The 26512-nt window shown below is 42.8% G+C and overlaps 1 protein-coding gene and 1 pseudogene across 4 annotated transcripts in view; both read right to left on the bottom strand.

Moving 5' to 3' along the window:
* REEP1 (receptor accessory protein 1) overlaps window positions 1-26512 on the bottom strand; it is a 125836-nt gene that overhangs the window by 31311 nt on the left and 68013 nt on the right. For all 3 annotated transcript variants that reach the window (XM_030921235.1, XM_030921237.1, XM_030921236.1), the window contains exons 3-5: window positions 16821-16897; window positions 8161-8281; window positions 5395-5508 (exon numbers count right to left, since the gene is read on the bottom strand). In XM_030921235.1, coding sequence (XP_030777095.1) covers window positions 5395-5508; window positions 8161-8281; window positions 16821-16897 — 312 coding nt within the window. The remainder of the gene's footprint in view (window positions 1-5394; window positions 5509-8160; window positions 8282-16820; window positions 16898-26512) is intronic.
* LOC104677066 lies at window positions 15955-16510 on the bottom strand (annotated as a pseudogene). Its single transcript, XR_750001.2, has one exon. The product of XR_750001.2 is annotated as an ATP synthase F(0) complex subunit C1, mitochondrial pseudogene (transcript).

Raw genomic sequence — 26512 nt, 5'->3', positions numbered from 1 at the left:
CTTCAGGTACCCTATGGGTGGTGTTGAGGTTGGTCCCCAACATATACTCAATTTTTTTTTTTAGACAGAGTCTGACTCCGTCGCCCAGGCTGGAGCGCAGTGGCATGATTTTGGCTCACTGCAAGCTCCGCCTCCCTGGTTCACGCCATTCTCCTGCCTCAGCCTCCTGAGTAGCTGGGACTACAGGCGCCCGCCACCATGCCTGGCTAATTTTTTGTATTTTTAGTAGAGATGGGGTTTCACCATGTTAGCCAGGATGGTCTCGATCTCCTGACCTCGTGATCCACCTGCTTTGGCCTCCCAAAGTGCTGCGATTACAGGCATGAGCCATTGTGCCCAGCCGCTATACTCAATTTAATTAATTTAAATTTAAACAGCTACATGTGGCAAGCGGCTACCATATTAGACAGGGCAGGTTTGGAGGAATCAAAAAAGTATATACTTCAAATCAATCAACAAGGTTTAATGAATAGCCATGAGTGCAAAGCACTAAACAACAAAGCATTGTTCGGTTTTTGTTTATTTTCTAAGCAAGAAGCGAAGGAAAAGAAGCCAGAGCCCCTCATCTCAAGAAGCTTACAATACCAGATTTGGGGATGGTGGAGGATGGAACCGTATACACACAAACACAACTCTGAAAACAAACTGCAAGAGAAGAATCCCTAATTTACAGAATGCTGGTTTTACTTAGAGCAGCTTTCTTCAATAGGTGGACTATAGTAATAGTATTGGTACTACTGGAAATGTTCTGGAGACGAGATTTCCAGGGGGAACTAAAACATTATTTTTCGAGTTATGAGACAAGCAAAACACTAATGTTGTTTTACCACATCTGAGAATTCAGCAGGCAGAAAAAATCTAGTATGTGGTTCAAACTGCAAGGGAAGTAAGGTAGCCTGGAGACCCTATGGTTTTAAAACTTTTGTTCAGTGGTTCGTCTCACTATGGTTTCTTTTTCTTTTACTTTACTTTACTTTTTTTTTTTTTTTTTTTTTTTTTTGAGACAGAGTTTTACTCTTGTGGCCCAGACTGGAGTGCAGAGGCGTGATCTTGGCTCACCGCAACCTCTGCCTCCTGGGTTCAAGCGATTCTCCTGCTTCAGCCTCCCAAGTAGCTGGGATTACAGGCACCCGCCACCATGCCCGGCTAATTTTGTATTTTTAGTAGAGATGGGGTTTCATCATGTTGCCCAGGCTAGTCTTGAACTCCTGGCTTCAAGTAATCTGCCTGCCTCGACCTCTCAAACTGCTGGGATTATAGGAATGAGCCACTGTGCCTGGCCAGGGCTTCTATTTATATAATAATGTGGTTTACAAATTTTTTCCACACTTCATGATGATACAAAAAACACTCCTGCAAACATTAATTTTTTATTAGAGAAAGGACACAGGGCTCAACATTATTTTTGAAAGGATTAACTAAAAGTGTAGTCAAAAGATTTTTCATTCTTCAGTTTAAGCTCCATAGTTTACTCCTAGGAAGTCACTGAAGTATGGAAAAAAGAAGACAGAAGGAAGAATTACTCTTTCATCCCATCATTTTATCCCAGCCTCCATTTAATCTGTCAGAACTGATCTGTTTCCTAGCCTGTAATTCCAGCCCAGTGTGCGGAGTCTCTTCCAGGAATGATCCTAAGGAAGGGTCTTCTCAACATGCAACACTCTCTCTTGCATCCCTTTCACCAAATGCAGTAGATACTGAGAGTGAGAACTGATGTGTAAGTTGAGGGTGTTTCATGGGAGAAGACAGACAGGTCCAAGAAATTTTAAATGAAGCCAGGAGTCACCTGATCATAAATCCTGGTTTCCTTGGGACAGGTCTAGTTTATTTATTTATTTATTTAATTTTATGTATTTATTTATTTATTGAGACAAGGTCTTGCTCTGTCACCTAGGCTAGAGTGTAGTGGCATGATCATGGCTCACTGCAGTCTCTACCTCCTGGGCTCAAGCAATGATCCTCCTGCCTCTGCCTCCCAGGTAGCTGGGACTATAGGCATATGCCACCATGCCTGGCTAATTTTTAATTTTTTGTAGAGACAGGGTCTCACTATGTTACCCAGGCTGGTCTCTAACTCCTGTGCTCAAGCAGTCCTCCCACCTCAGCCTCCCAAAGTGCTGGGATTACAGGTGTGAGCCACCATGTCTGGCCAAACAGGCCTAGTTTAGACCTGTTGCTTCAGAGTAATTATTATAAGCATCCTTTACATTCTCAGATGTGTCCTGGTTTGAACAATAAATTATATAGTCACCCCAGCCATGGATGACTTTGCAGGGTGTCTTTTTTTTCAGGCAGTTGCTCTAATTATTCCCCTTGGGTAATCAACAAGGTTGATAAGGGCTCAGCCAGGTGCAAGGCACTGTGCTAGGCTCTTGGGAGCACTACAAAAGAGGTGGGATACCTGTAATTCCAGCACTTTGGGAGGCTAAGGCGGGTGGGTAACCTGAGGTCAGGAGTTTGAGACTAGCCTGGCCAACATGGTGAAACCCAGTTTCTACTAAAAATGCAAAAATTAGACAGGCATGGTGGCAGGTGCCTGTAATCCCAGCTACTTGGGAGGCTGAGGCAGGGAGAATTGCTTGAACCCGGGAGGCGGAGGTTGCAGTGAGTTGAGATTGCACCATTGCACTCCAGCCTAGGTGACTGAGCGAGACTGTATCTCAAAAAAAGAAAAAAACAAAAAGTGGGAGAATTTGTAGTCCCATCATAGTATTTCTCAATTGGCAGTAAGTTTTGGAGAAATAAAAACCAGCCTCCCCTCACCCCCGCCCCCGCCAGTTCCCACACATGCCACTGCTTTCCTCAAGGTTAAGGCTTCTAAGGAGGTGAATCTGCATTCCAAGAATGTTACAGAAGTTAACTGCTTCAACCCTAATCACCTGTGCCCCCTATGGTTCTGTATGGGGCCTCAGGCAGTGACTTGTACAGAGCTGGTTGTTTAAAAATCATCTGGGGAACTTGTTAAAAACAGAGATTCATGGGCCCACTGCCTGAGATTCTGATTCAGCACATCTGAGAATCTATTAAAAAAAAAAAACAAAAAGCAAAGCTCTCCAGGTGGCTTGGGCATGCAAGCCAGATTTGGACCCACTGGTGAGTCATCATCCTTTGACCAAGGCCTGAAGTGATCCACTGTTGCTATGGAAACCACTGATGTACACCTCGGCTAGATTGGAGTTTTGGATTTTACTTCTTCTTTTATTTTTTTTAAGTACACATCTGGTTCAAAAATAGAAGGCATTATTTTTAGAAGAGAATATGTGTTTTCTCTCTCCAGATATTTATATTTAGAGAGAAAAAGCAAAGCCCCACAAGGCAGAAAATTTTCTCCTGTGAAACCAAATTCAACAGAAAGCAGATGTCCCTCACTACGTTAGTCCAGCTGGAAAGAACTAATGAGCAGTTATTTCCTGAGGCAACTTTCAGACTGTCTGGCACTTCTTTTAGGTTTTAGCTGCTATAAGGTGCCTGGCTGGAGAAGACTTGGGCTCACGGGCTTCCCGGGTGGTCAGAGGACAGGCAGTGACTGGCCAGGATGATAGGAAGACTCCGGAGGCTCCATCTTGAGGCAGACCCAGAAAAGGATGGCCTGCGGAAGTTATTGTCAGAATGAAATCTACACACACGCAGCTATGCCGCCAGGTGACCCACACTGAACCACCCTGACAGATATAGCACGTTCATACTCCATGAACAAACGGAGGAAAGAGCAGCAGCAGCCTGTTTTCCTTAGGCTTCAGAGGCAGAACAGATGGGGTAGAGAGAGGCTGAGACAGGGTTTCTGTAGCTTTATGTTGCCAGGTTGGCCTGATGAATTCAGAATTTAGCAATTCTGAGTTCCCTTTTGTTTCAACTTAAAGATTAAAGCATAAAATGGTTGCATCTCAAATAGAAGCTTCTTGGAATTTATTGCTGTTCATAAATCCTGATTGATCTTGGGAAATCAAAGCAGAATTTCCCTTCCAAAAATACTAATTGGGATCCCTCATTTTGCCAGCAGCTATTATAGTAAAGGGGGCAGGGACCCCCTGGATCCCCTAGACCCCCAAACCCGAGATCTGCCATATCTGCCATATGGAGTGGCAGAATGCCTTGCTTACAATTCTGTTATAGACGGAGCTGGTCTTGTCTGAAAGGGGAGTCATTCATTTTTGGTTCCCCTTCCCTCTTGCCCAGGCTTTGTCTGCAGAATTCCTTGGCTTTCTGAAAGGTACTTTTCAAGCAACCACCCAGCCCAGTGTGCTGAGTCTCTTCCAGAAAAGATCCTAATGTGCTTCTCTTTGGTTCAGGGCAAGGAAAACCCAGCTCAGTCTTTTGAAACTGGCTCTCAGCACCCTCCATCCTGCCATCCGCACAAAGCTCATAAAGCACCAAGATCTGTACTAATCATCTTCTTGCAAACCTTTTACAGCCCCTTCGCCTCCTTTCCCAAAACCCTCATATCACCACAAGGGACTAACTTCCTTATGCTAATACAACTCACCTCCCAACCACTGTGTCTTTCCAAACATCAGCATGACTGCCTTCTCTCCACCACCAGCCAAATGTAGGTCCCTACTCCACATATGGTTTTTGGGGAAGGGCTTGTCACTGGGGAACACTAGGATGATCTGCTGATTTCACATGAGAGGAAATATCTGACCAATTTAACTATTAGGATCTACATAAATAATGAGAAATTGACGACAACAACAGGAGGGTGATGTGAGAAGATACTAGCAAGAAACACAGTTTTGAAAAGGGCTGGAGAGAACAGAGGAAGAAGTAATGCTTACACCGCAACATCCCACAGACTGGTGTTTATTTTAAACCTCCTCTGCCTCAGTTGTTATGGCTTGGCACGTTACTGACCTCCATGTCTGGACCACTCAACTTATTCTAGGACCTGGGTTCCTTCCCCTGGATCTGCTGGGCCACATGAGTATGAGTGAGTCCACCCACTTGTTCAGGTAGTCTCTCCACCTGTCCACTGCATTTAGGAGACTCTCCCAGTGCACCCTAGGAAACTGCAGAGAAGCACTCTCTCCTTCTCTCCTCTGCCCTCTCTGTTTCTCCCAGGCCTAAGTGCCAAGTAAGTTAGAAATTCTATTATTTTATTGTTTCCAGTGGGGTTGGATAAGTTAGAAATTCTTAACCTGGGACCCACAGATGAGCTTCAGGGGCTCTGGGAACCTCTTGATATAGCAAGTGTGTGGGCATGTGCGTGTGTGGGGGGGTAAGAATTTTCTGGGGCAAGATTCAGCATTTGTTTTCCATCAGATTTTCAAAAGGACCCCCAAAAGATGAAAACCACTGATTGGTCCTTAGCCCTATTCTGTGTGGTTGCACAGGTGATGAGCAGGGCAAACTAGAGGGACTGAGACTCGTGTAGTTGTGGTACTTCCAGCACAGTACCTTGGAAGCAGCCATCACAGCCGCTGTGGCGGCCACGTTCAAGCCCCGCTTCCCGAAGTGCACAAGGGCATCGTAACTTCGGTCTTTTGCTTGGACCAGGCAATCATCGATTTCCTGTCAAAGGAAAAACAGAGGCACACTGAGTTGGAGGTTCAAATACCTCTCTGTTCTCTTTCCTTTCCTCTGAGCATTGGGCTTGGCAGCTTGCCCAACCCTGGTTCTTGCTGGGCCTGAAAAGCTGTAGGCACTTTGAAGGCGTGCGTGCAGAGGGGAGAGCAGAGATACAGGAGAATAGAAAAGGGAACTCTGAAAACACTGCAACTTATGGATCCAGCAATGCCCCGAGATTGTTTCTAAAGCCCTCTAACCTTCCAGGGGACTCTAGGAAGTTCTGGATATGGACAGCCCTGCCTGCCATTCTACACACAGCCACTCACCAGACACTTAAATCACCCAAGGTGGAGAGAATGCCCAGAACTGAGCTTGTAGCCTCAGACCTGCCGCCAACTAACTGTCAGACCTTGGCAAGCACTTAGCCTCTCTATGCACAGTTTTAGTCTTCTGAAAAACAAGAAAAATGATAATACCCAATTCGCGGAGCATGGTGAGGATTAAATGAGGTAATTCCAGTAAAACATCTAACACAGTGGCTGGTTTCAATAAATGATAACCAAGTCATCTTCCTTATCTTGACAGGGTTGAGCCCGTGCAGTTCTAAAATTCTGCTATTCTATAGTTATTTAATTCTACAATCAAATATCACCCCATTTTTATATCGATGGGAGGGATTACAAAGCTGAAAGAAATGAGTATTACTGGATAAGGGAGATAGTTTTACCGATATTCAAATAAAATCAGAAATTAGAAGTCATCCAGTGTCATGCAACAAGGTAAAGGTGAGATGGAAAACAGGATTGAGGTCTTCTTCAGGGACCAAAGCCAAGTACAATATTGGTTTAGCTCAAGTTTGTATTAACTTTGGTTTATTCTTTTTGTTTGTTTGGGGGTGTTTTATTGTTGTCATTGTTTTAAGAAAATGGCTGTTTGTTGGCCGGGCGTGGTGGCTCACGCCTGTAACCCCAGCAGTTTGGGAGGCCAAGGTGGGCGTATCACCTGAGGTCAGGAGTTTGAGACCAGCCTGGCCAACATGGTGAAACCCCATCTCTACTAAAAATACAAAATGAGCTGGGCATGGTGGTGGGCGCCTATAGTCCCAGCTATCCGGGAGGCTTAGGCAGAAGAACTGCTGGAACCCAGGAGGCGGAGGTTGCAGTGGGCCAAGATCATGCCACTGCACTCCAGCCTGGGCAAAAGAGCGAGACTCTGTCTCAAAAAAAAAAAAAAAATTCAAAGTTCAGTAAGACAATGACATTTGGCCTCAGTCAAGTTCTGCGCATTATGTATTTCCATTGCTTTGAGGTGTACAAGTAGGTCAGCAACCTCCTGCTGGATTCCCTGTGGAAGGCTTCCCCAGGAAGTCACAGCAGCAGGCCCCCTAACTGTGACCCCCCCGGCCCCCACCCCCCCCTTTGGAAGTGATTCTTGGCAACTCTTAAGAGTCAGTCACCTTCACTTCAATGCAAGTTACACTGGCAGCTTCAGGGGAAGCCCGGCATTTGGGGAAAGGGAAGTAGGACGAGTAGAGATTTGATAACCAGGTCAAGACAGGGATCCATTCTTTAAAATCCACCCTTCTGAGACAGGAAGTGTTGCTGTCCTAGTTCTTAAAGAGATTTTCAGAAACTTCTACAGTAGCCTGCTCATCCAACTGACATGTTTCCCAAAGCCTTCCCCTTTCTAGTCCAAAGAATTCAACTTTCAGAAACAACAGACATTAATCTATCAAGCCACCTATGATGCTCCTATTTTATGTTAAGAAGCCCCACTACACAATCAGTTTAGTAAGTAATATAGTTAACCAATGATACAATGTTGGAATCGTTTGACTCAATCATCCTGCTCTTGGGAATTAATTCTAAGACAATCAAAGGAAGCAACTAAACACCAGGAATAGTAGTGCTCACTGCAGAACTATCTATATCAGGAAAAAGTAGAGACAATCTAAATATCTAGCAGTAAGGGAACATCACCATGGGTATTATGAAGACCAAGTAGAAATGGATTTATGTGCAAACACATTTAAGATCTCAGGATACAAATATTTTATGTATTTTAAGTTTTAAAAGTCATTTAAAAAATTCTACATAAAATTTTAATCTTTCTTTCTTTTTTTTTTAGAGATGAAGACTCTCTAGGTTGTCTAGGCTGGCTTTGAACTTCTGGGATCAAGTGATTCTCCCACCTTATGCCCCTGAGTAGCTGGGATTACAGGAATGCACCACTGCACCTGGCTTCCAGGTAAGATTCAAAATAGACTATGTAAAAATCATATCTATAAAAGGTCAGGGGCTAAGCATGACAAAAGGAAGGAAATTCAGTTTGCGTGGTTCAGTTTGCGTGGTTAAATTGTGAGTGAATTTTTTTCTTTCTTTTCTTTCAATTTATGGAAATGTTTTCCAGTAAATAATGACAAATAACATCTTTTAGAGAACTTCACCACTATTTTTAAACACATCCCAGAAATACACTTAAAAAAAAAAAGATTAGGAAGAATGACTTGCTGGAGGCAAATGAGAGCCAAATGAGAAGTCTCCTGCAATAAGATCATCCCTTTTTATTTATTTTCTTTATTTTCTTTTATTATTATTTATTTCACTTATTTTCTCGCTTGTTAGAAAGAATGAAAGGCATGGCAGCACATATTACCTTTTCTTTTGAAGACAGAGTGGGATGTACAAACTTCCTGTACAGGAGGCTGGAGCCTTTTGTGTAGGGAGACAGCAGCCAGGCTACAAATGCTATTTTTAGTTCATAATAGAATGGAAACCTGGAGAGACAGAGGAAAACACAAGTTCTGTTAGGTTCTCAGCAACACTGCCCTTTTGAAGGAGACCCGGTGGGTGGCAAGGACGCCTCTCCTGCTTACATACTGCTGCAAGTTTCCCAGATTCCTGTCCTCCACCTATGAAGGCAAGGGTACACACTTGCACACACGCACAGTACAACCCCAACGTCTCTCTTTGAAAACCAGTTCGTGTTTTCTTTTGTTACCAAAGCAAACCAGGAACACAGGTTCTCTCCAGCAATCACCCCCATGACCTGCCTGGCACAGGCTGGAGCTTCCTGCTAGGCTGTGCTCATTTAGATTGGAGCTGGGGCTCCGGCCACAGCCTACAGGCTCAGGGGATCTCTTCTGTGCTGTACACCCAGTCACTCACTCTTCACTCACATCCAAGAAGGCAAAAACACCAGAGGGAATTACAGCAGGGAGGAGCTGACAAAAAAATCTCTAGACTGAGAATGAATTCTTGGCCCAAATAGAGGCAAGGACAAGAGCCTAGCTCTTGATAGGAAGGAGAATGCTACTCACCCTACTCAAGTCAATGGCAGGCAAACAGATTTTGATCTTCTCAGTGCCAAGAAATAGAAGAGTCCACAGTGCAGATAACACATAATTTTGGAGTTTGCAGTCCTGCATACCCTCAAGCTTGTTCATTGATTTGTCCCCCCACAGGCACCCAGGCCCTGTACGTGCAAGCTTGTACTGAGCACCAGGTACAAGGAGGTACAGAGAGGCAACTGTGAGCAAAGACCTGATTCCTGCCCTCTTGGAGCTTCTGGTCCAGTGGGAAACACAGACAAGATTCTGGCATCCTTGGAACTAAGGGTCCAGTCAGGGAAACATGCCCAGACTGTATTATTTTATAATTTTTTTTTAAAAAAACCTAAATGAAATGATTTATAAAATAATCACAAATAATATAGAACAGAAACCTGAGACATGTGCCATAGTGCTAGCCCACACGGTGCCTTTGAATGGATTAGAAGAAAACTGGCCTCTTCAACTGGAAGTAGTTCTGTGGCCACATGAACCACAGAGCTTGGTCTGGATTTCAGCCCCGTTCACCTGCTTGGTTAGATATTGTGTGCTGTGAACAACCTGAGCAACCATATTTGGCAGTCCAGAGGTGTAGTAACCATGTGTTTATGGTTTATTTTTTATTTTCTGAATTCTGATGTACTTTGGGGCCTTGCTGACTCTGGAGGAACTGCCCCTCCCAAGGTGAGCCAATTGCTAGAGATAGTAAAGAACTCACCTGCAACATACCTTTCATATGCAAACCAACCAATCCATGGGCCCAGGCTCCAGCCACGGCCTCTAATGGACTCTCACATTCCAGGCCACCATCCACCTGCCCCAATCACCCCAGGGCCAGGGCTAGACAACCAGAGACAGCCCATATACCCTAGAGCCCACTGAGATTATTCAAACCAGCCAAGCCCAAGCCTGCCCACCCTGCTTTGCCCTTTTCTTCCTTCAGCATGGAACATGACAAAGTCCCTCACCCTGGTTCCTTCCTCTTCTCCTGACAGACCCTGAGTGGCCCCCAATGTGGCTCTGCATGGTATGCTGTGCCTCCTGTTTCTAGGAATCTGTGAGTAAAGAAACTTCTCCTTTTGCGACAATTATTTCCATGTCTGTGTCTTACCCACACTTGCTTAAAACAAATCCCAGGTATCCTTAAAACCTGATGCTATGAGATGAGACAGTCACCTGTCCTAGTCTTAAAGATCAGGAAGTCCTTTCCAGGCATCCTCCCCAGATAAGCGATCAGAAAATCAAAAAGAGCAAGTCATTCGAGGGCCCTTAACTCTCACATAGACACCCCATCCCCCAGTTAGCAGCCCCACCCACGCCTCCTTTCTTCACCAAGGTCTCCTGGGCCCCTGCCTTCTGCCTCTGGTGGGTGCTTCCTGAATATTCCCTCAGCAATTAGTGGGCACTTTCGTGGAAAGATTGTTTAATGTTTCACAGCCAGAAAAGAGAGAGACTGAAGAACAGAGGTGTGATTCTCTCACATTTGAACACTCTGGTGATTAATAATGGAGGAACTTTTGTTTTGAAAACAAGTATTCACCAGCACCAAAGGGAAAGGAAATGAAGCCAACAAGCTCAGACACCAACACAAGACACACACATAATCTGTCGCACTGCAGCTCTTTTATTTATTACATAAAATATGTCTTTTTAAAAAATAGGTCATGCATGCATATAGTTTAAAAAAATTCTAAAAGTCCAAAAGCATATACAACAAAGAGTCTCCTTCCCCGGCCTGACCCCTAGTCCCTTTTCTAAAAGCAAAAATATTATCAGTTACTTGCATATCCTTCCAGAGATAGACTAGGGCCAGGCATACATCATGCAGGTATATATGACTTCCTGAGTTGCCCCCAACAGACAGAAGCATTCTATATACCCATTACTACATCTTGCTTCTCCCAGCACAGCACATACACACAATCAACAGTATGCCTTGGGGACTATCTCATACCAGTACAGGGAGAGTTACCTCACTCACTCACTCATCTTTTTTTTTTTTTTAGACAGTTTCACTCTGATGCCTAGTTCAAGTGCAATGGCGCGGTCTCAGCTCATTGCAACCTCCACCTTCTGGGTTCAACCAGTTCTCTTGCCTTGGCCTCCCAAGTAGCTGGGATTACAAGTGTGCACCACAATGCCCAGCTAATTTTTGTATTTTTAGTAGAGACGGGGTTTCACCATGTTGGTCAGGCTGATCTTGAACTCCTGACCTCAGGTGATCCACCCGCCTGGGATTACAAGCATGAGCCACTGCGCCTGGCCTATCTCACTCATCTTAATGGCTATATATGAGTGTATGAGCACTGGCTCAGGCCCCCATGAATGGATATTTACTATGGTTATGATCTTTAGCTACTACAGCCAAGCTACAAGGGAACCTCTTTGTGAACAGTGCTGAGGGGAGTAACTGGCAGCGCTTCAGTGCTAGGGTTCCTAGGGCACTCTGGCTCCTCCCTTTCCAGAGTCTTAGTTTTTCAGCTTTTCCTTTTATTCTGTGAGTTACTTCAGCATCTACCAACAGAGTGTCATTGTTTTATATTCTTTTCCTTGAGTTTGTCAGAGGGGTCTCTGTTACTTGCTAGAATGGATCCAGGGGTCCCAATAACCCATGGCCCATGGGCCAAATCCAGCCTGTCATCTGTTTTTATAAATAAAGTTTTATTGGAACACTGTTGTGCACAATGATTTATTAATTGTCTATGGTTCATTTCATGCTAATAGCAGAGTTGAGCAGTTGCAACAAAGATCATATGGCCTGAAAGTTCAAAACATTTACTATCTGGCTTTTTACAAAAAAAAGTATGCTGACTCTGGATTTAAAGCCAGGACCTCCCCACATAAAGCCTGAAAATCTCTGTCACTGAAGTGTGGGGGCATGGGTTGGAGGGGAACAGTCCTGCTGCCTCTGGAATCATCACATACAAAACCAGGTCCTTGACAGGCATCACAAGATAATCTAGGCTGATCCACTCAGACCCTGTGCTTCCTAGAGGCCCTGGGGTCCCTTGACTCTACCAACACAATCACCACCAAGTCTTCTTCCAGCCTACCTTGAAAGGCAGAGTAAGGCCCTACTCATTTTGTAATGAGAACTCCTTGAAGAACCCTGACCTCTGAGATGTATTTGAAAAGGCCAGATGCACCCACCACATTTCCTCCATCTTTTCCAAGGCATATGCACAGCACTGGGGAGCACAGGGCAGCTGTCATCTCCCGACTCTCCCCATATAACACCCAGACACTCTAGAGGGGCAGATGTATTCTAAGAGGGTTAGACAGGGGATGAAACTGTCTAAAATACATGCAATAAATGTGTAGAGAGCATTTCTGGAAGAAAAGAAAACACAAGTAACTTTTAACAGTGTTACTGGCCAGGCATGGTAGCTCACGCCTATAATCCCAGCACTTTGGGAGGCCGAGGTGGGCAGATCACGAGGTCAGGAGATAGAGACCATCCTGGCTAACATGGTGAAAATATAAAAAATTAGCCAGGCATGGTGGCATGTGCCTGTAGTCCCAGCTACTCAGGAGGCTGAGGCAGGAGAATCGCTTGAACCTGGGAGGCAGAGGTTGCAGTGAGCCAAGATTGCGCCACTGCACTCCGTCTCCAACAACAACAACAAAAAAAACCAATGGTACTTCTAGCGAGGGAGACTGTGGGTCTGGGGAGGAGAGGGGGAGGAGAGACACTTACTCTTCAGTGTATTGTTTCTATTTCATTTTTCCTTATGTATGTATTATTTTATTTTATTTTTATTTTTTTGAGATAGAGTTTTGCTCTGTCGCCCGGCTGGAGTGCAGTGGTGCGATCTCGGCTCACTGCAACCTCTGCCTCCCGGGTTCAAGCGATTCTCCTGCCTTAGCCTCCTGAATAGCTGGGACAACAGGTGCTGCACCACCACACCTGGCTAATTTTTGTATTTTTTAGTAGAAATGGGGTTTCACCATGTTAGCCAGGCTGGTCTCGAACTCCTGGCCTCAAGTGATCTACTTGCCTCGGCCTCCCAAAGTGCTGGGATTACAGGTGTGAGCCACCATGCCCAGACTGTATTATTTTATAATAATAATAATAATAAAAACTAAATAAAATCACTTCTACAACCTGTGAAACAAACCACCATCTTATCTATTCTGGGACCATAAATAATTGCTGTTTTCATCAAGATAGAAAGTTTTACAAAGTTAACCATGAAAAGGGACCTGCCCTAGAGGAGAAGTGGGAAGAAGGGAATGGGGGTGAGCGAAGAGTGAGGAAGAGAGGGTCCATACAAGGGGCTCCAATTCTGGAAGAGAACAGAAGTTAAAGGTGCTTCTAGGAAGACAGAAGACATATTTTAGGACAGAAACTCTCCCCTTAACCTTTTTTAATAGTAAAGAATGCTCACAGCTGTGGAGATGGTGCCCATGTCCTTGGAAGTGAAGCAAAATTCCTACATTCCCAGATGGGCCCATCCCGTGCCTGTTCTCAGGGTGAGAGGAAGGAAGGAGACAGAGGACCCTCCCAGAAGAAGACTAGGATCTATGATACCTGGAGGTTGGGAGAAAAAGAGAAAGCAGGGTGAGGGCATGATCAGGCTGTGGGATAAAGCAGGCAGAAAAGTTCCCAAGGAGCCTCTTTCCTGAAGAAGCAGAGCTCAGGCCACCAGGAGAAGAGCAAAGGACCCTCACTTCCCATCCACAAACTGCCTGGACACCCCCAGCTAAGAGACCAAATGAGGGAACAGAAGAGGCCTCCACATGGGTCAGGAAGAGAGGGGGATGCTACCCATACCTGCTCCAAATATACCAGGTATCAAACGTCCTCCTGTGGTCGGCAGAATTTTGGCCAAGTTCTTCTTCCTTGGTGTAACTCCCATGAATACGTTACTTTACATGGCAAATGGGACTTTGCAGATGTAATGAAGGTTACTGATCAGATGACTTTAAAATAGGGAGATTATATGGGATTATTGGGGAAGGCCTAATCTAATCACATGAGCCCTTAAAACAAAAGCAAAGACCCTCCCTAACTGGTGGCAGAAGCAGACAGAGATTCAAAGCATGGGCAGGACTCAACATGCCATCGCTGGCTTGAAGATGAAGGTGGTGGCATGTGTCAAGAAAACGGGGACCTCAGTCCTACAATCATAAGGAACTGAATTCTGCCAATAATCTGAATGGGCCTGGAAGGGGAATCTCCTCCAGAGCCTTCAGATAAAAGACCAGGCTGGCCCACACCTTGATTCTGGTCTTGTGAGATTATAAGCAGAGGATGATTCCACCTGTACTTCTGACTTATAGAAGCTGTGGAATCAAACATTTGTACTGTTTTAAGCTGTTAAATTTGTGGTAATTTGTTAAGGCAGCAATAGAAAACTAATATGACTCCCAAAATCAAAATGAAATCAATTCTAGAAATAGTTTTTGAGCACTTACTAGATATGAAACTCTGAAATTCCAGGGCCACAGGTAAGGGCATATTCCAGCTATCCAGGAGGAACATAGCCATCATTAGATAGGATTTCCACCCAGCAAAAAGCAGTGAGGCTGAAATGCTGATATCCCCAGGAATGAGCTTGTGAGACTAACACGGGAAGACAGAAGAGGACCCTAGCACCAGACAGAGGCCTTGTTAAGGAGGAAAGGCTGGATGGCAGGACCTGCTATTTAATTGACTACACAGTCTTGACTGGGCTGGCCTCTACTCTCATCTTTGTGAATCAGACAGGAGTCTTCCTGATGTAGCTCTGCACAAAATGGCCTGACTTCCAGTGCCAACCTTAAGGCCTCAGGGAGACAAGGGATGGCTCAGCAGAGGGCTGTGTCTCCACTTAAGGAGACTCAGCTCCATCCAGAGTCTGCTGCATTATCTCTGTGTGGTGCAGGGCACAAAGGCACAAGCATATTGAATTAGGAAATCCAGACTCCTTCACTACAGTTTGAGGCCACAATGGCTGGGACATCTATTTCTCTCAGTGGAGGTGAAAGCTATGTTATGGGGAAAAGTACATACTAAGATAATTAAGGCCATTGACTCAAAACAGGATTCAGAGAGTGCTATTCAGGTCTGTTTCTTGGCCTAGGACATCCCAGAGGGTAATTCCATACTGATCCTTTTTGGGTAAGAACCTGTTTTCTCCAAAGTGGAAATATCTTTATTACTTTCTCTGATGACACTTGACCATGGTTAAAACATTCGTACAATACAGCAAATGCAAACCCAACCCCATGATCCCAAGTCGTAGAAATAACCCTCGTTAACTATATTTTCCACACTACTTTTAATACACATTCACATTCACATGTACACACACACAACTCTTTAAATACAAACAGAAATCGATATATTATTTACAGCTTCTTTCGCCTAAGAAGGCACAATACAGCAATACAAAGATCTAGCTTGTTTTTAATTGCTTCATTGCTGGAAATAGCTGCATTACTTATAAGACAAAAAAATGGGTATCAACTTAAATGCCCATCAAAAGAGGATGACTTAAATAAATTATGCTCCATCTATGCCATGAAATATTATGTGGCCATTAAAATAACAGGTAGATGTATTTATGCTCATATAAAAGTATTTCCAAAATAAATTTAATAAGCAAAGTGAGAACTCTTATGTATACTATAATACTGCTTTTTAAAAAAAGAAGTGTGTGTAAAATGTGTGTATATACACACACACATTAGTTTTGTTTTGTTTTTTTTTTTTCTGAGACAGAGTCTTGCTTTGTCACCCAGGCTGGAGTGCAATGATGCAATCCTGGCTCACTGCAACCTCCACCTTCCGGGTTCAAGTGATTCCCCTGCCTCAGCCTCCCAAGTAGCTGAGACTACAGGTGTGTGCCACCATGCCTGGCTAATTATTTTTTTGTATTTTTTTTAGTAGAGATGGGGTTTCACCATGTTAGCCCGGCTGGTCTCAAAATCCTGACCTCAGGTGATCCACCTGCCTTGGCCTCCCAAAGTGCTGGGATTACAGGCATGAGCCACAATGCCCAGGCCATATATTAGTTTTTTAAGAGGATACACAACTGTGAGTAGTGATTACGTTGACAATGAATTGAGTGAGAAGGAAACTCAGTTTTTCCTGTACATTTTTGTGCATTGTTTCTTTCACTCCTTTTCTTTCTTTCTTTTTTTTTTTTTTAGAGAAACGTTGTGTTTAATGGTAAAGCTTAGTACACCCCAGCACCAGGAATGGCGTGGAGTCGCAGCAGCAACAGGCAGGTGACCCCCACGGAGCCTCACATGGCGAAGAGGATGAGGAAGGCGACCATCAAACAGAAGAGCCCCATGGCCTCAGACAGGGCAAAGCCCAGAATGGCAAAGGAGAAGAGCTGCTGCTTGAGAGATGGGTTCCTGACATAGCCAATGATCAAGCTGCCAAACACCGTTCCAATGCCAGCCCCTGAACCAGCCACACCAACTGTGGCTGCCCCAGCACCAATAAACTTGGCTGCTGTGTCAATGTCCCGGGAGACAACACTGGTCTGGAACTCCCGTCTGGCCACCTGGAGTGGGAAGCTGCTGTGGGAAGGCTGTTTAGATGAATTCACTGGGCTATTCAGGAAGGAGTCAGACACAGGCCTGGTTAGACCCCTGGTACAGCGGATCAGAGCTGGAGAAATGAGTAATGCCCCGGTAGTCTGCATTTTTTCAGTTCCCAGCTTTAGCCCTTGGTCTCCTCGCTCCTTTTCTTTTTTAACATACGAATGCGTCTTTACCAACTCCATTAATTGAGGATGTGTATCTGTCTTGTCCATGACTATATTCACAGGGCTTAGAACAATAACTGTTCTTTATAGGGTCATTCAATAAATATTTACTTGAAGAACAACTTTGTAGACTAATCTATTGAAAATGCTCCAGTTAACATCCCTGCACTTGTGTCTCTGGTCTGAGGTGAGGTTTGAGGCTGGGTTCAGCCCTTTCCCATATCCCCCTGACTGACACTAAGCAAAATCATCCTTAGAAACGTCCCAACTCTTGGAGTACTTACCAACAAAGGAAGATGTCTGTGAATGTCTCTGCTGTGGTGAAAAGTGCAAATATAATCCAGTACATCATCCATTTGACCTGTTGAAACAGAAAGCAACACAGCTGGTAGAAAAGGTCTAGGAAAAATGCTGCCCAACACCAGGAAGAACAGGCCCTGGTGGCAGTTACAGAGGCACATCCAGGTGGCGCAGCCTGCATTTGTAGCCTTCTCCTTATCCTTCCTCAGCTTATGTCCAGTTCTGCTCCAGATCTTGAAAGTGGAAGCAAATGGGCTATTCCACAGCTGACTCAGGCTGAAGGTCAAGTGGCCCACAAGTGAGCCAGGGAGACTTGCAGACCAAGAGTGACCCAGGATTCAGTCAGGTCATTTTTCAGAACTAACATCAGGGGAGAAAATGCTCTAGGCCTCCACACAAACACACCCTGGAATGAAGTGTAACTGGGCCAGACTCTCTGGGATGGCGTGGTAGTAATCTAAGAATCCTGATCTTCCTTTTTATCTCTCCCATGTGACCATCCTTTTTAATTTCTACTGCCTTTCTCCCCTAACTAAGGCCTTTTCCCCCTCTCTCTTAAACTACTCCTACTTCCCTTGTTTCGTGACTTCCCCTCAGCAACCCATTCTAATACCAGGCGACCCCTGTACTATTCTCCCGAAAGTATAAACTCATCAGACTATCACCCCATTTAAAATATCCCAGCCTGCAGAATCAAGTCCAGATTCCTTAGTCTACTCCTTCTGGCTTCTGGCAAAAGTAGGGTAGCTTATATTGAACTAAGGCTCCTACTAATAATGATAATAAACACCAAACAAAATATTTCAAAACAACTGTTTGAAGGCACTGGAGAGCAATATAAAAAGCAGACAGAGATTGCAAGGGATTCAAGCTTTGGAGTACAGGAAGCACACTGGGTTAGCACAGGTCAGTGTGGCTGAGGACAGTCCTCACTCTGCACATCATGGGGCCGACAGAACTCGAGCACAAATCCACAGTCTTATTTGTCCAAAGAAATGGAAAGTGGAGTTTGAGACTGCCAGAGATGCTGGAATTGGACAGAGAAAAATCTCAGAAATAGGGAAGCCATAAAGGGGCAGCCCCAAAAATCTATATATAAATTCCCTTCAAAAACCTGGCAGGTCCCTGAAATGCACAGAAGCAGGTAAGACTCCAAACAAAGAAGTCTGTATAATAATATAGATATAAATACATATAGATATAAATGTAGATATAAACAGCTGGAAAGTTGAAAAGCTCAGAGTTGAGCAGAGATTCAGCTTCTGCCCACTGTTGGGGAAACAAAGTTTGGAATTCAAGTCATGCAAAGTTAGAGGGGTTTGGTAAGCATTAGGAATTTCCAGTGAAACACCTGGAGGACCACATCTTAGCAGTAAAAATTACATCCTAACACTAAGAGCTTAACTCTATGACTAAGAGCAAAATTGAAATACACCTGTCCAAACAAAACTTATCTAGCTGCTACAGGGTCAAGGTGATCTGCCTGAATTTAACTGCCTGCTAGAACAACACTCAACATTCTTCACAAGAAGGCAAAAATAAATCTACAACTCAAGTGTCTATCAATGGATGACTGAATAAAGAAATTGGGGTGTATATACATATATGCACAATGGAATACTACTCAACCATAAAAAAAAATCATGTCTTTTGCAGCAATATCGATGGAACTGGAGTCCATTATCATAAGTAGAATAACTCAGAAACAGAAAGTCAAATACTGCATGTTCTCACTTATAAATAGGAGCTAAATAATGTGTACACATGGACATGGAGAGTGGCTTCATAGACTTTGGAGACTTGAAAAGGTGGGAAAGTAGGAGGGGATGAGGGATGAGAAACTACCTAATGGGTACAGTTTACACTACTTGGGTGTTGGTTACACTAAAAGCCCATACTTCATCACTATGCAATATATCCATGTAACAAACCTGCACTTGTACCCCCTAAAGCTATAAACATAAAAAATAAGAAAAATGTATAAAATATCTGGGGTTTCCACAATGAATCACACACAAGTTTCTGTATACAATAAAATACTATATATGTGAGGGAATAGGAAAATATAATCCATGGTTAGGAGAAAATTGGTCAATAGAAACAGATCCACAGATGACTTAAATATTAAAATTAGCAGACAAGGGCTTTAAAAGGTATCAATATGTTTTGAGATAACTAGATATCCACATGTAAAAGAATAAAGTTGAACAACTTCACACCATATACAAAAATTAACTTCAAACGGATCAGAGACCTAAATGTAACAGTTAAAATTACAAAACATTTACAAGAAAACGTATAATTAAATTTTTCTGACCTTGGATCAGGCAATGCTTTCTTAGATATACCACCAAAAGCACACGCAAACACACAAAAACAAACTAAAAGGCCAGGAACGGTGGCTTACATCTGTAATCCCAGCACTTCGGGAGGCTGAGGCAGGTGAATCACAAGGTCAGGAGATCGAGACCATCCTGGCTAACACGGTGAAAACCCATCTCCACTAAAAATACAAAAAATTAGCCGGGCATGGTGGCAGGTGCCTGTAGTCCCAGTTACTTGGGAGGCTGACACAGGAGAATGGCATGAACCCGGCAGGAGGAAGTTGCAGTGAGCTGAGATTGGGCCACTGCACTCCAGCCTGGGTGACAGAGCGAGACTCTGTCTTGGGGAAAAAAAAAAAAAAAAAACAATCTATTGGGAGGCCAAGGTGAGAGAATTGCTTGAGGCCAAGAATTTGAGATCAGCCAGGGCAACATAATGAGACCCCATGATATGGTTTGACTGTGTGGCTGTGTCCCCACTTAAATCTCATCTCAAATTGTAATCCAATTTTAATCCCCACATGTCAGAGGATGGACCTGGTGGGAGGTAATTGGATCATGGGGGCGGTTTCCCCCATGTGGTTCTCATGATGGTGAGTGAGTTCTCACAAAATCTAATGGTTTTAAAAGAGGTAGTTTCCTCTGCTCTCTCTCTCTGTCCTGCCAGCTTGTGAAGAAGGTGCCTGCTTCCCCTTCACCTTCCATCATGATTGTAAGTTCCCTGAGGTCTCCCTCTCCATGCAGAACTGTGAGTCAATTAAATCTCATTTCTAAATTACCCAGCCTCAGGGAAGTTCTTTATAGCAGTGTGAAAATAGACTAATACACACTGTCTCCACTAAAAATCTCAAAAAGTAGTCAGGCATGGTGTCACACACCTCTAGTCCTAGCTAGCTATTTGGGAGGCTGAGGCAGGAGGATGGCTTGAGCCCAGGAGTTCAAGGCTGCAGTAAGCTATGATCATGTCACTGCCCTTCAGCCAGGGCAACAGAGCAAGATCCTACCTCAAAAAGAAGACAAATTAGACTTCTTCAAAATTAAAAACTTTTTTGCTTCAAAGGACACCATCAAGAAAGTAAAAAGACAATCCATAAAATGGTAGAAAACATTTGCACATCATTCATCTGATAAGGTACTTATATCTAAATATATAAAAAAACTCTTTTTTTTTTTTTTTTTTTTTTTTTGAGATGGAGTCTTGCTGTGTCACCCAGGCTGGAGTGCAGTGGCGCAATCTTGGCTCACTGCAAGCTCCGCCTCCCGGGTTCACGCCATTCTCCTGCCTCAGCCTCCGAGTAGCTGGGACTACAGGCGCCCGCCACCACGCCCGGCTAGTTTTTTGTATTTTTAGTAGAGACGGGGTTTCACCATGTTAGCCAGGATGGTCTTGATCTCCTGACCTCGTGATCCACCCGCCTCGGCCTCCCAAAGTGCTGGGATTACAGGCTTGAGCCACCGCACCCGGCGGAAAAAACTCTTACAACTCAACAATAAAAGAGTACATAACCTAGTTAAAAATGTGCAAAGGGCCCACAGTCTATTTAAGAAACTGAATCGGTAATGAAAAAAATCCAACACCCATTTGTGACGTTAAAAAAAACCTTAGCAAAGTAAAAATAGAAGGGAAGCTCCTCAACTTGATAAATAACATATTAAAAAAAAAAAAAAACCCTGCAGCTAACATTAGACTCACTGGTGAGAAAATAGATGATTTCCTCCTAAGATCAGAAAAAGGGCAAAGATATTCTCTTCTATCACTCCTATATCATAATGGAAGTGCCAGATAATGCAATAAGACAAGAAACAGAAAACATATATGGACTGGGAAGAAAGAAATAAAACTATCTTTCCTCATAGATGGTGTAACTGTCTATGTAGAAAATTCCAAGGAACTCACCAAAAGATCCTCCTGGAATTAATAAATGATTATAGCAAGGTTGCAGGATACAAGGTGAATACATGAAAGTCCATTGCTTTCCTACATAATAACTGGAACTTGAAATTAAAACACAAATACTACCTATGTTAGTACCACCTAAAAATGAATAACTTAGAAATGTATCTAACAGAATATGTAAAAAGTCTATATAAAGAAAACTATAAAAATGATAGAAATCAAATATCTAAATAAATTGAGAAATATTTCATGTTCACATTTAGGAGAACTCAATATTGTCAAGATGTCACTTCTTCCCAACTTGAGCTATAGATTCAATGCAACCCCAATCACAATCCCAGCAAGTTTTTATGGATATCAATAAATTGATTCTAAAGTTTATATGGAAAGGTAAAAGACCAGAACAACTAATATAATACCAAAGAAGAACAACATTGAAAGACTAAAACTATCAGACTTCAAGACCTAATATAAAGCTAAAATAATCAAGACCACGTGGAATTGGTGAAAAAATAAACAAATAGATCAATGGAACAGAACACAGATCCCAGAAATCGACCCATACAAGTATAGTCATTTGATCCTTGACAAAGGAGCAAAAGCAATTCAGTAGAGAAAAGATGGTCTTTTTAACAAATGATGCTGGGAAAACTGGACATTCACATGCAATAACAACAATGAAAAATGGATCTAGGCACTCACCTTACATCTTTCACAAAAATTAACTCAAAATGGATCATAGGTCTAAATGCAAAACACAAGACTAAAAAAACTTCTAGAAGACAACATATAAGAAAATATAAAGACCTCGGGCTTGGCACTGAGTTTTTGGATACAACATCAATGGTATGATCTATGAAAGAAAAAAATCGTTAAGTTGGACTTCATTAAAATTAAAAACTTTTTTCTTCATCCCTTCTCTCTATAAAGCCAATCCCTTCAGTTCAGCTTATTAGAACACTTGTTCTATTTTATAGAATGAAGTGTTGCCCAATTCTAGGCTCACAATAAAGCCAACTGAGGTATTTAAACTTAATTTGTTGTAATTTTATCTTTTGACCCTGGACTCCACTGTGGAAAATATCCTACTAGTCCCCCAAATTGTCTAAGTTAAATTTGTTGTCACAGGCCATTTCATCTGCAAAATTAGCTAACTCCTAGATTATAACACTTTGTGGCATTCAGTGACAAATGTCCTAAATATTTTACCTTGGTTTGACAATATTACAATTTGTCTAGTGAGGTCTGAAGTCCCTGTGAGGTGAGGAATTCTAACAAAGCCAAAGTATCAATTTTGCATTGCTCTTTTGATTCTTAGGCTACCAGCAAACCACCTACATACTGGATTGTAAGCCAAAAATAAAATTCTAAGCTCCCAACTGAACGAATGGACCCTTTCTCCCAGCAAAGGACATTTAAAAATAAACCTGAAACACTAGTGTAGGACATGATGGTAGTAGGTGGTCAGGAAAGAAATAATAATAAAATCAAAACCTTCTGCTCTGCACAGATAACATTTAGAGAACAAGGAGACTAGGAGAAAATATTTGTAAAATACATATCTGATAAAGCACTTATATTTAAAATATACAAAAAAATCTTAAAGCTCAACAATAAGAAAACAACTCAATTTTCTCCCACAGATTGGGAGAAAATATTTTGCAAGATACATATCTGATACAGGACTTGTACTCAATGTATACAAAGAACTCTTAAAACTCAACAATAAGAAAACAACCCAATTAAAAAATGGGCAAAAGATTTGAACAGACACTTCACAAAGAAGATAAGCAGATACACAGCAACTTATTAACAAAGCTTTTATTATGAAAACTAACTTTTGTTTTGTCACCACATAACAAGATACTTATCCTAGGAGGAAAAGGATGTGTTCAGTATTATTTTTCTTTTGTTTCTTGTTTGTTTGTTTTGTTTTTTGAGATGGAGTTTCACTTTTGTTGCCCAGGCTGGAGTGCAATGGTGCAATCTCAACTCACTGTAACCTCTGCCTCCCAGGCTCAAGTGATTCTCCTGCCTCAACCTCCCAAGTAGCTGGGATTATAGGCATGCGCCACCATGCCTGGCTAATTTTGTATTTTTAGTTGAGACAGGGTTTCTCCATGTTGGTCAGGCTGGTCTTGAACTCCCGACCTCAGGTGATCTGCCCGCCTTGGCCTCCAAAAGTGCTGGGATTGTAGGTGTGACCCACCACACCCAGCCATATTTTTCTTTAAAAAGTCTAACTATGCTAAATAATCTAAAAGAAAATGTGAATATAATGAGTGGAGAGATGGGGGATTTCAAGAGAAAGAAAGAAACTCTTAAAAAAGAAACATATGATATCCTAGAATTCAAAGCACAATATCTGAAATGAAACGGTATGACAGAATTAATAGCAGATTGGATACAACAAAAGAAAAGATCTGTGTATTTGAAGATAAATCCAGACTAAAGCCATGCAGACTAAAGCCTAGATTGGAAAACAACACTGAGAGGCTCAATATCTGTTGAACTGCATCAGGCAGTCTAACATACATGTAATAGGAATTCCAGAAGGAAAGAAACATGAGAATGGAACCAAAAAAACACTTGAAGAATACTGGCTACAAAGTTCTAAAATTTGATAAAAAATAACAAACCCTGATCAGGCGTGATGGGAGCACTTTGGGAGGCTGAGGTAGGTGGATTACTTGAGGCCAGGAGTTCTAGACCAGCCTGGGCAACATGGTGAAATCCTGTCTCTACTGAAAATGTAAAAATTAGCTGGGCATGGTGGTGAGTGACTATAGTCCCAGTTACTTAGGAGGCTGAGGCACAAGAATTGCTTCAACTCAGGAGGCAAAGTTTGCAGTGAGCCGAGATCATGTCATTGCACTCCAGCCTGGGCAACAGAGCAAGATTCTGTCTCAAACAAACAAACAAACCCAAAGAACCAGGAAACTCAGTGAATCCCAAGCAAGATAAATACAAAGAAAAAGAAAACCGTACCTAGGCCAGTCATAGTAAAACTGCTTTAAAAAAAAAAGAAAGAAAGAAAGAAAAGAAGAAAAAAAAAGAATAATCCTAACCATGTAGAAAATCTTAAAAGCAGAGAGGATGGAAAGAAACATTACACACAGGAGAATGGGAATAAGAATTATAGCTGACTTTTCATTGGAAACAATGAATATCAGAGAAAATGGAACAACATCTTAAAGTGCTAAAAGGAAAAAAAAAATCATCACCCAAGAATTCTATACCCAGCAAAAATATCTTTCAAAAATGAAAGCTGTTCTGGTGAATCCCTGTTGTCTTTGTGACTCTAAAACATGTTTCTCAATGGATTACTTACAGATCTTCTCTATCAGAAAAACAAGGTAGGTTTAGTCCATCAAATAACTACTGTCTGAGACAGCACTGCCAAGGTTGTCTGTAGCAGGACTGACTCCTTAGCAGGGGGCAAATGAGGTTTTGTCCAACTGTAAAGTCTATAGCCTGCTGGGGCTCAGGATCTGGGAATTCTCAACACCAGTATCCAGACACATTGGCAGGAGCCTGAATTCCTTCTCTATAGGCTTTTTCTTTTTAGTAGTCAATTCATGCTTTGGGTCTTCAATTAGAGCAAAAAGGCAATGATAACAATTTTTAAAATCCCTTTCCTTGGTCAGGCATGGTGGGTCACGCCTGTAATCCTAGCACTTTGGGAGGCTGAGGCGGGTGGATCATATGAGGTCAGGAGTTTGAGACCAGCCTGATCAACATGGTGAAACCCTGTCTTTACTAAAAATACAAAAAAAAAAAAAAAAAAAAAAAAAAAAAAAAAAAAAAGCCAGGCTTGGTGGTATCCACTTGTAATCCTAGCTACTCAGGAGGCTGAGGCAGGAGAATTGCTTGAATCCGGGAAGTAGAGGTTGCAGTGAATCAAGATCATGCCACTGCACTCCAGCCTGGGCAACAAGAGCGAAACTCCATCTCAGAAAATTTTTTAAAAATCTCTTTCCTTGATGCAACCCTTAGCTACAAACATCTCCATTGAGTCATCTATACTTGCAGGATCTACTTTCTCATTCCTCACTTGCTCACTGCAGTGCATCCATTACATCAAAATTGTTCTCACTGGGGCCTCCACTTTGTAACATACTTCAAGGAAGGGTAAGAAACCTCTTTTCAGTTTTTACTTGACTTGCTTGACTTTTCAGCTGTTAGTGAAACAATCACATACTGAAAAGCTCTCCCAACACTACAGTTGTCCCGGTTTTCCACTTGCTTTTCTTGCCACTTCTTCTCAGTCTCTTCATTTCCTCCCTAGGGCTCTGTTCTAGACATCTGCTTCTAACTCTAGACTAGACACTGTCCCTAGGGAAATCTGTACATTCCTCACCTAACACAGGTAACCAGTCCCCAAGTTCTGTCACTTCTACCCTCTTGTTTTTTCTTGAAGCTATCTTATTTTCTCCATTCCCCTCTGCCATTTCCTTACTTCAGACCACCACCATCTCCTGTTTAGAATAGAGTTATAACTTTATGCTGGCCTTTACACCTCTGTCCCCTTCACAATCCATCCTCCAAATTCCAGCCAAAATGATTTTCCTAAGGCCAGGCATGGTGGCTCATGCCTGAACTGAGGCACTTTCAGAGGCTGAGGCAGGTGGATCACCTGAGCCCAGGAGTTTGAGGCCAGCCTGGGCAATGTGGTGAAACTCTGTCTCTATAAAAAACAGAAAAATTAGCTGGGCATGGTGATGCACAATTGTAGTTACAGTTACGAGGGTGGGTGAGGCAGGAGGATCACCTGAGCTTGGGCAGGTCGAGGCTGCAGTGAGCTGTGATTATATCACTGTAGTCCAGCCTTGGCAACAGAGCAAGACCCTGTCTCAAAACAACAACAACAACAACAACAACAACAACAACAACAACAACAACAAAAAACAAATTCTTAAGCCTAAAGTGGGTGATTCTCTTTCCTAGTTTAAAGCCTTCAATAGTTCCTTACTGTTGTTAAGATAAAGCCCAAATTCCTTACATTGGCTTATGAGGCCTAGCATAAACTGGCCCCTATGTTTTTTTTTGTTTTGTTTTTTGTTTTTTGAGGGGAGACAGGGTCTCACTCTGTTATTCAGGCTGAAGTGCACTGGTGCGAACACAGCTCACTGCAGTCTCGACCTGCTGGGCTCAAGTGATTCTCCCACCTCAGCCTCTTGAGTAACTGGGACTATAGGTGCATGCCACCAAGGCTAGCTAGTTTTTTTGTATTTTTTGTAGAGACAGGGTCTCACCATTGTGCCCAGGCTGATCTTGAACTCTTGAGCTTAAGCAATCCACCTGCCTCAGTCTCCCAAAGTGCTGGGATTACAGGTGTGATCCACCACACCCGCAAACTGGCCCCTAATTATTTTCATCAAAAGCTCATCCACACCCCTACCCTCTCACATTTTCCACTCCAACCATAACGAATCTTTCAATTCTCAACAGAGCA

Source organism: Rhinopithecus roxellana, chromosome 17 (assembly GCF_007565055.1).
Source record: "Rhinopithecus roxellana isolate Shanxi Qingling chromosome 17, ASM756505v1, whole genome shotgun sequence".
Taxonomy (NCBI): Eukaryota; Metazoa; Chordata; class Mammalia; order Primates; family Cercopithecidae; genus Rhinopithecus; species Rhinopithecus roxellana.
The sequence above is the reverse complement of the archived record's forward strand: the minus strand, read 5'-3'. Positions and strand labels throughout refer to the sequence as shown.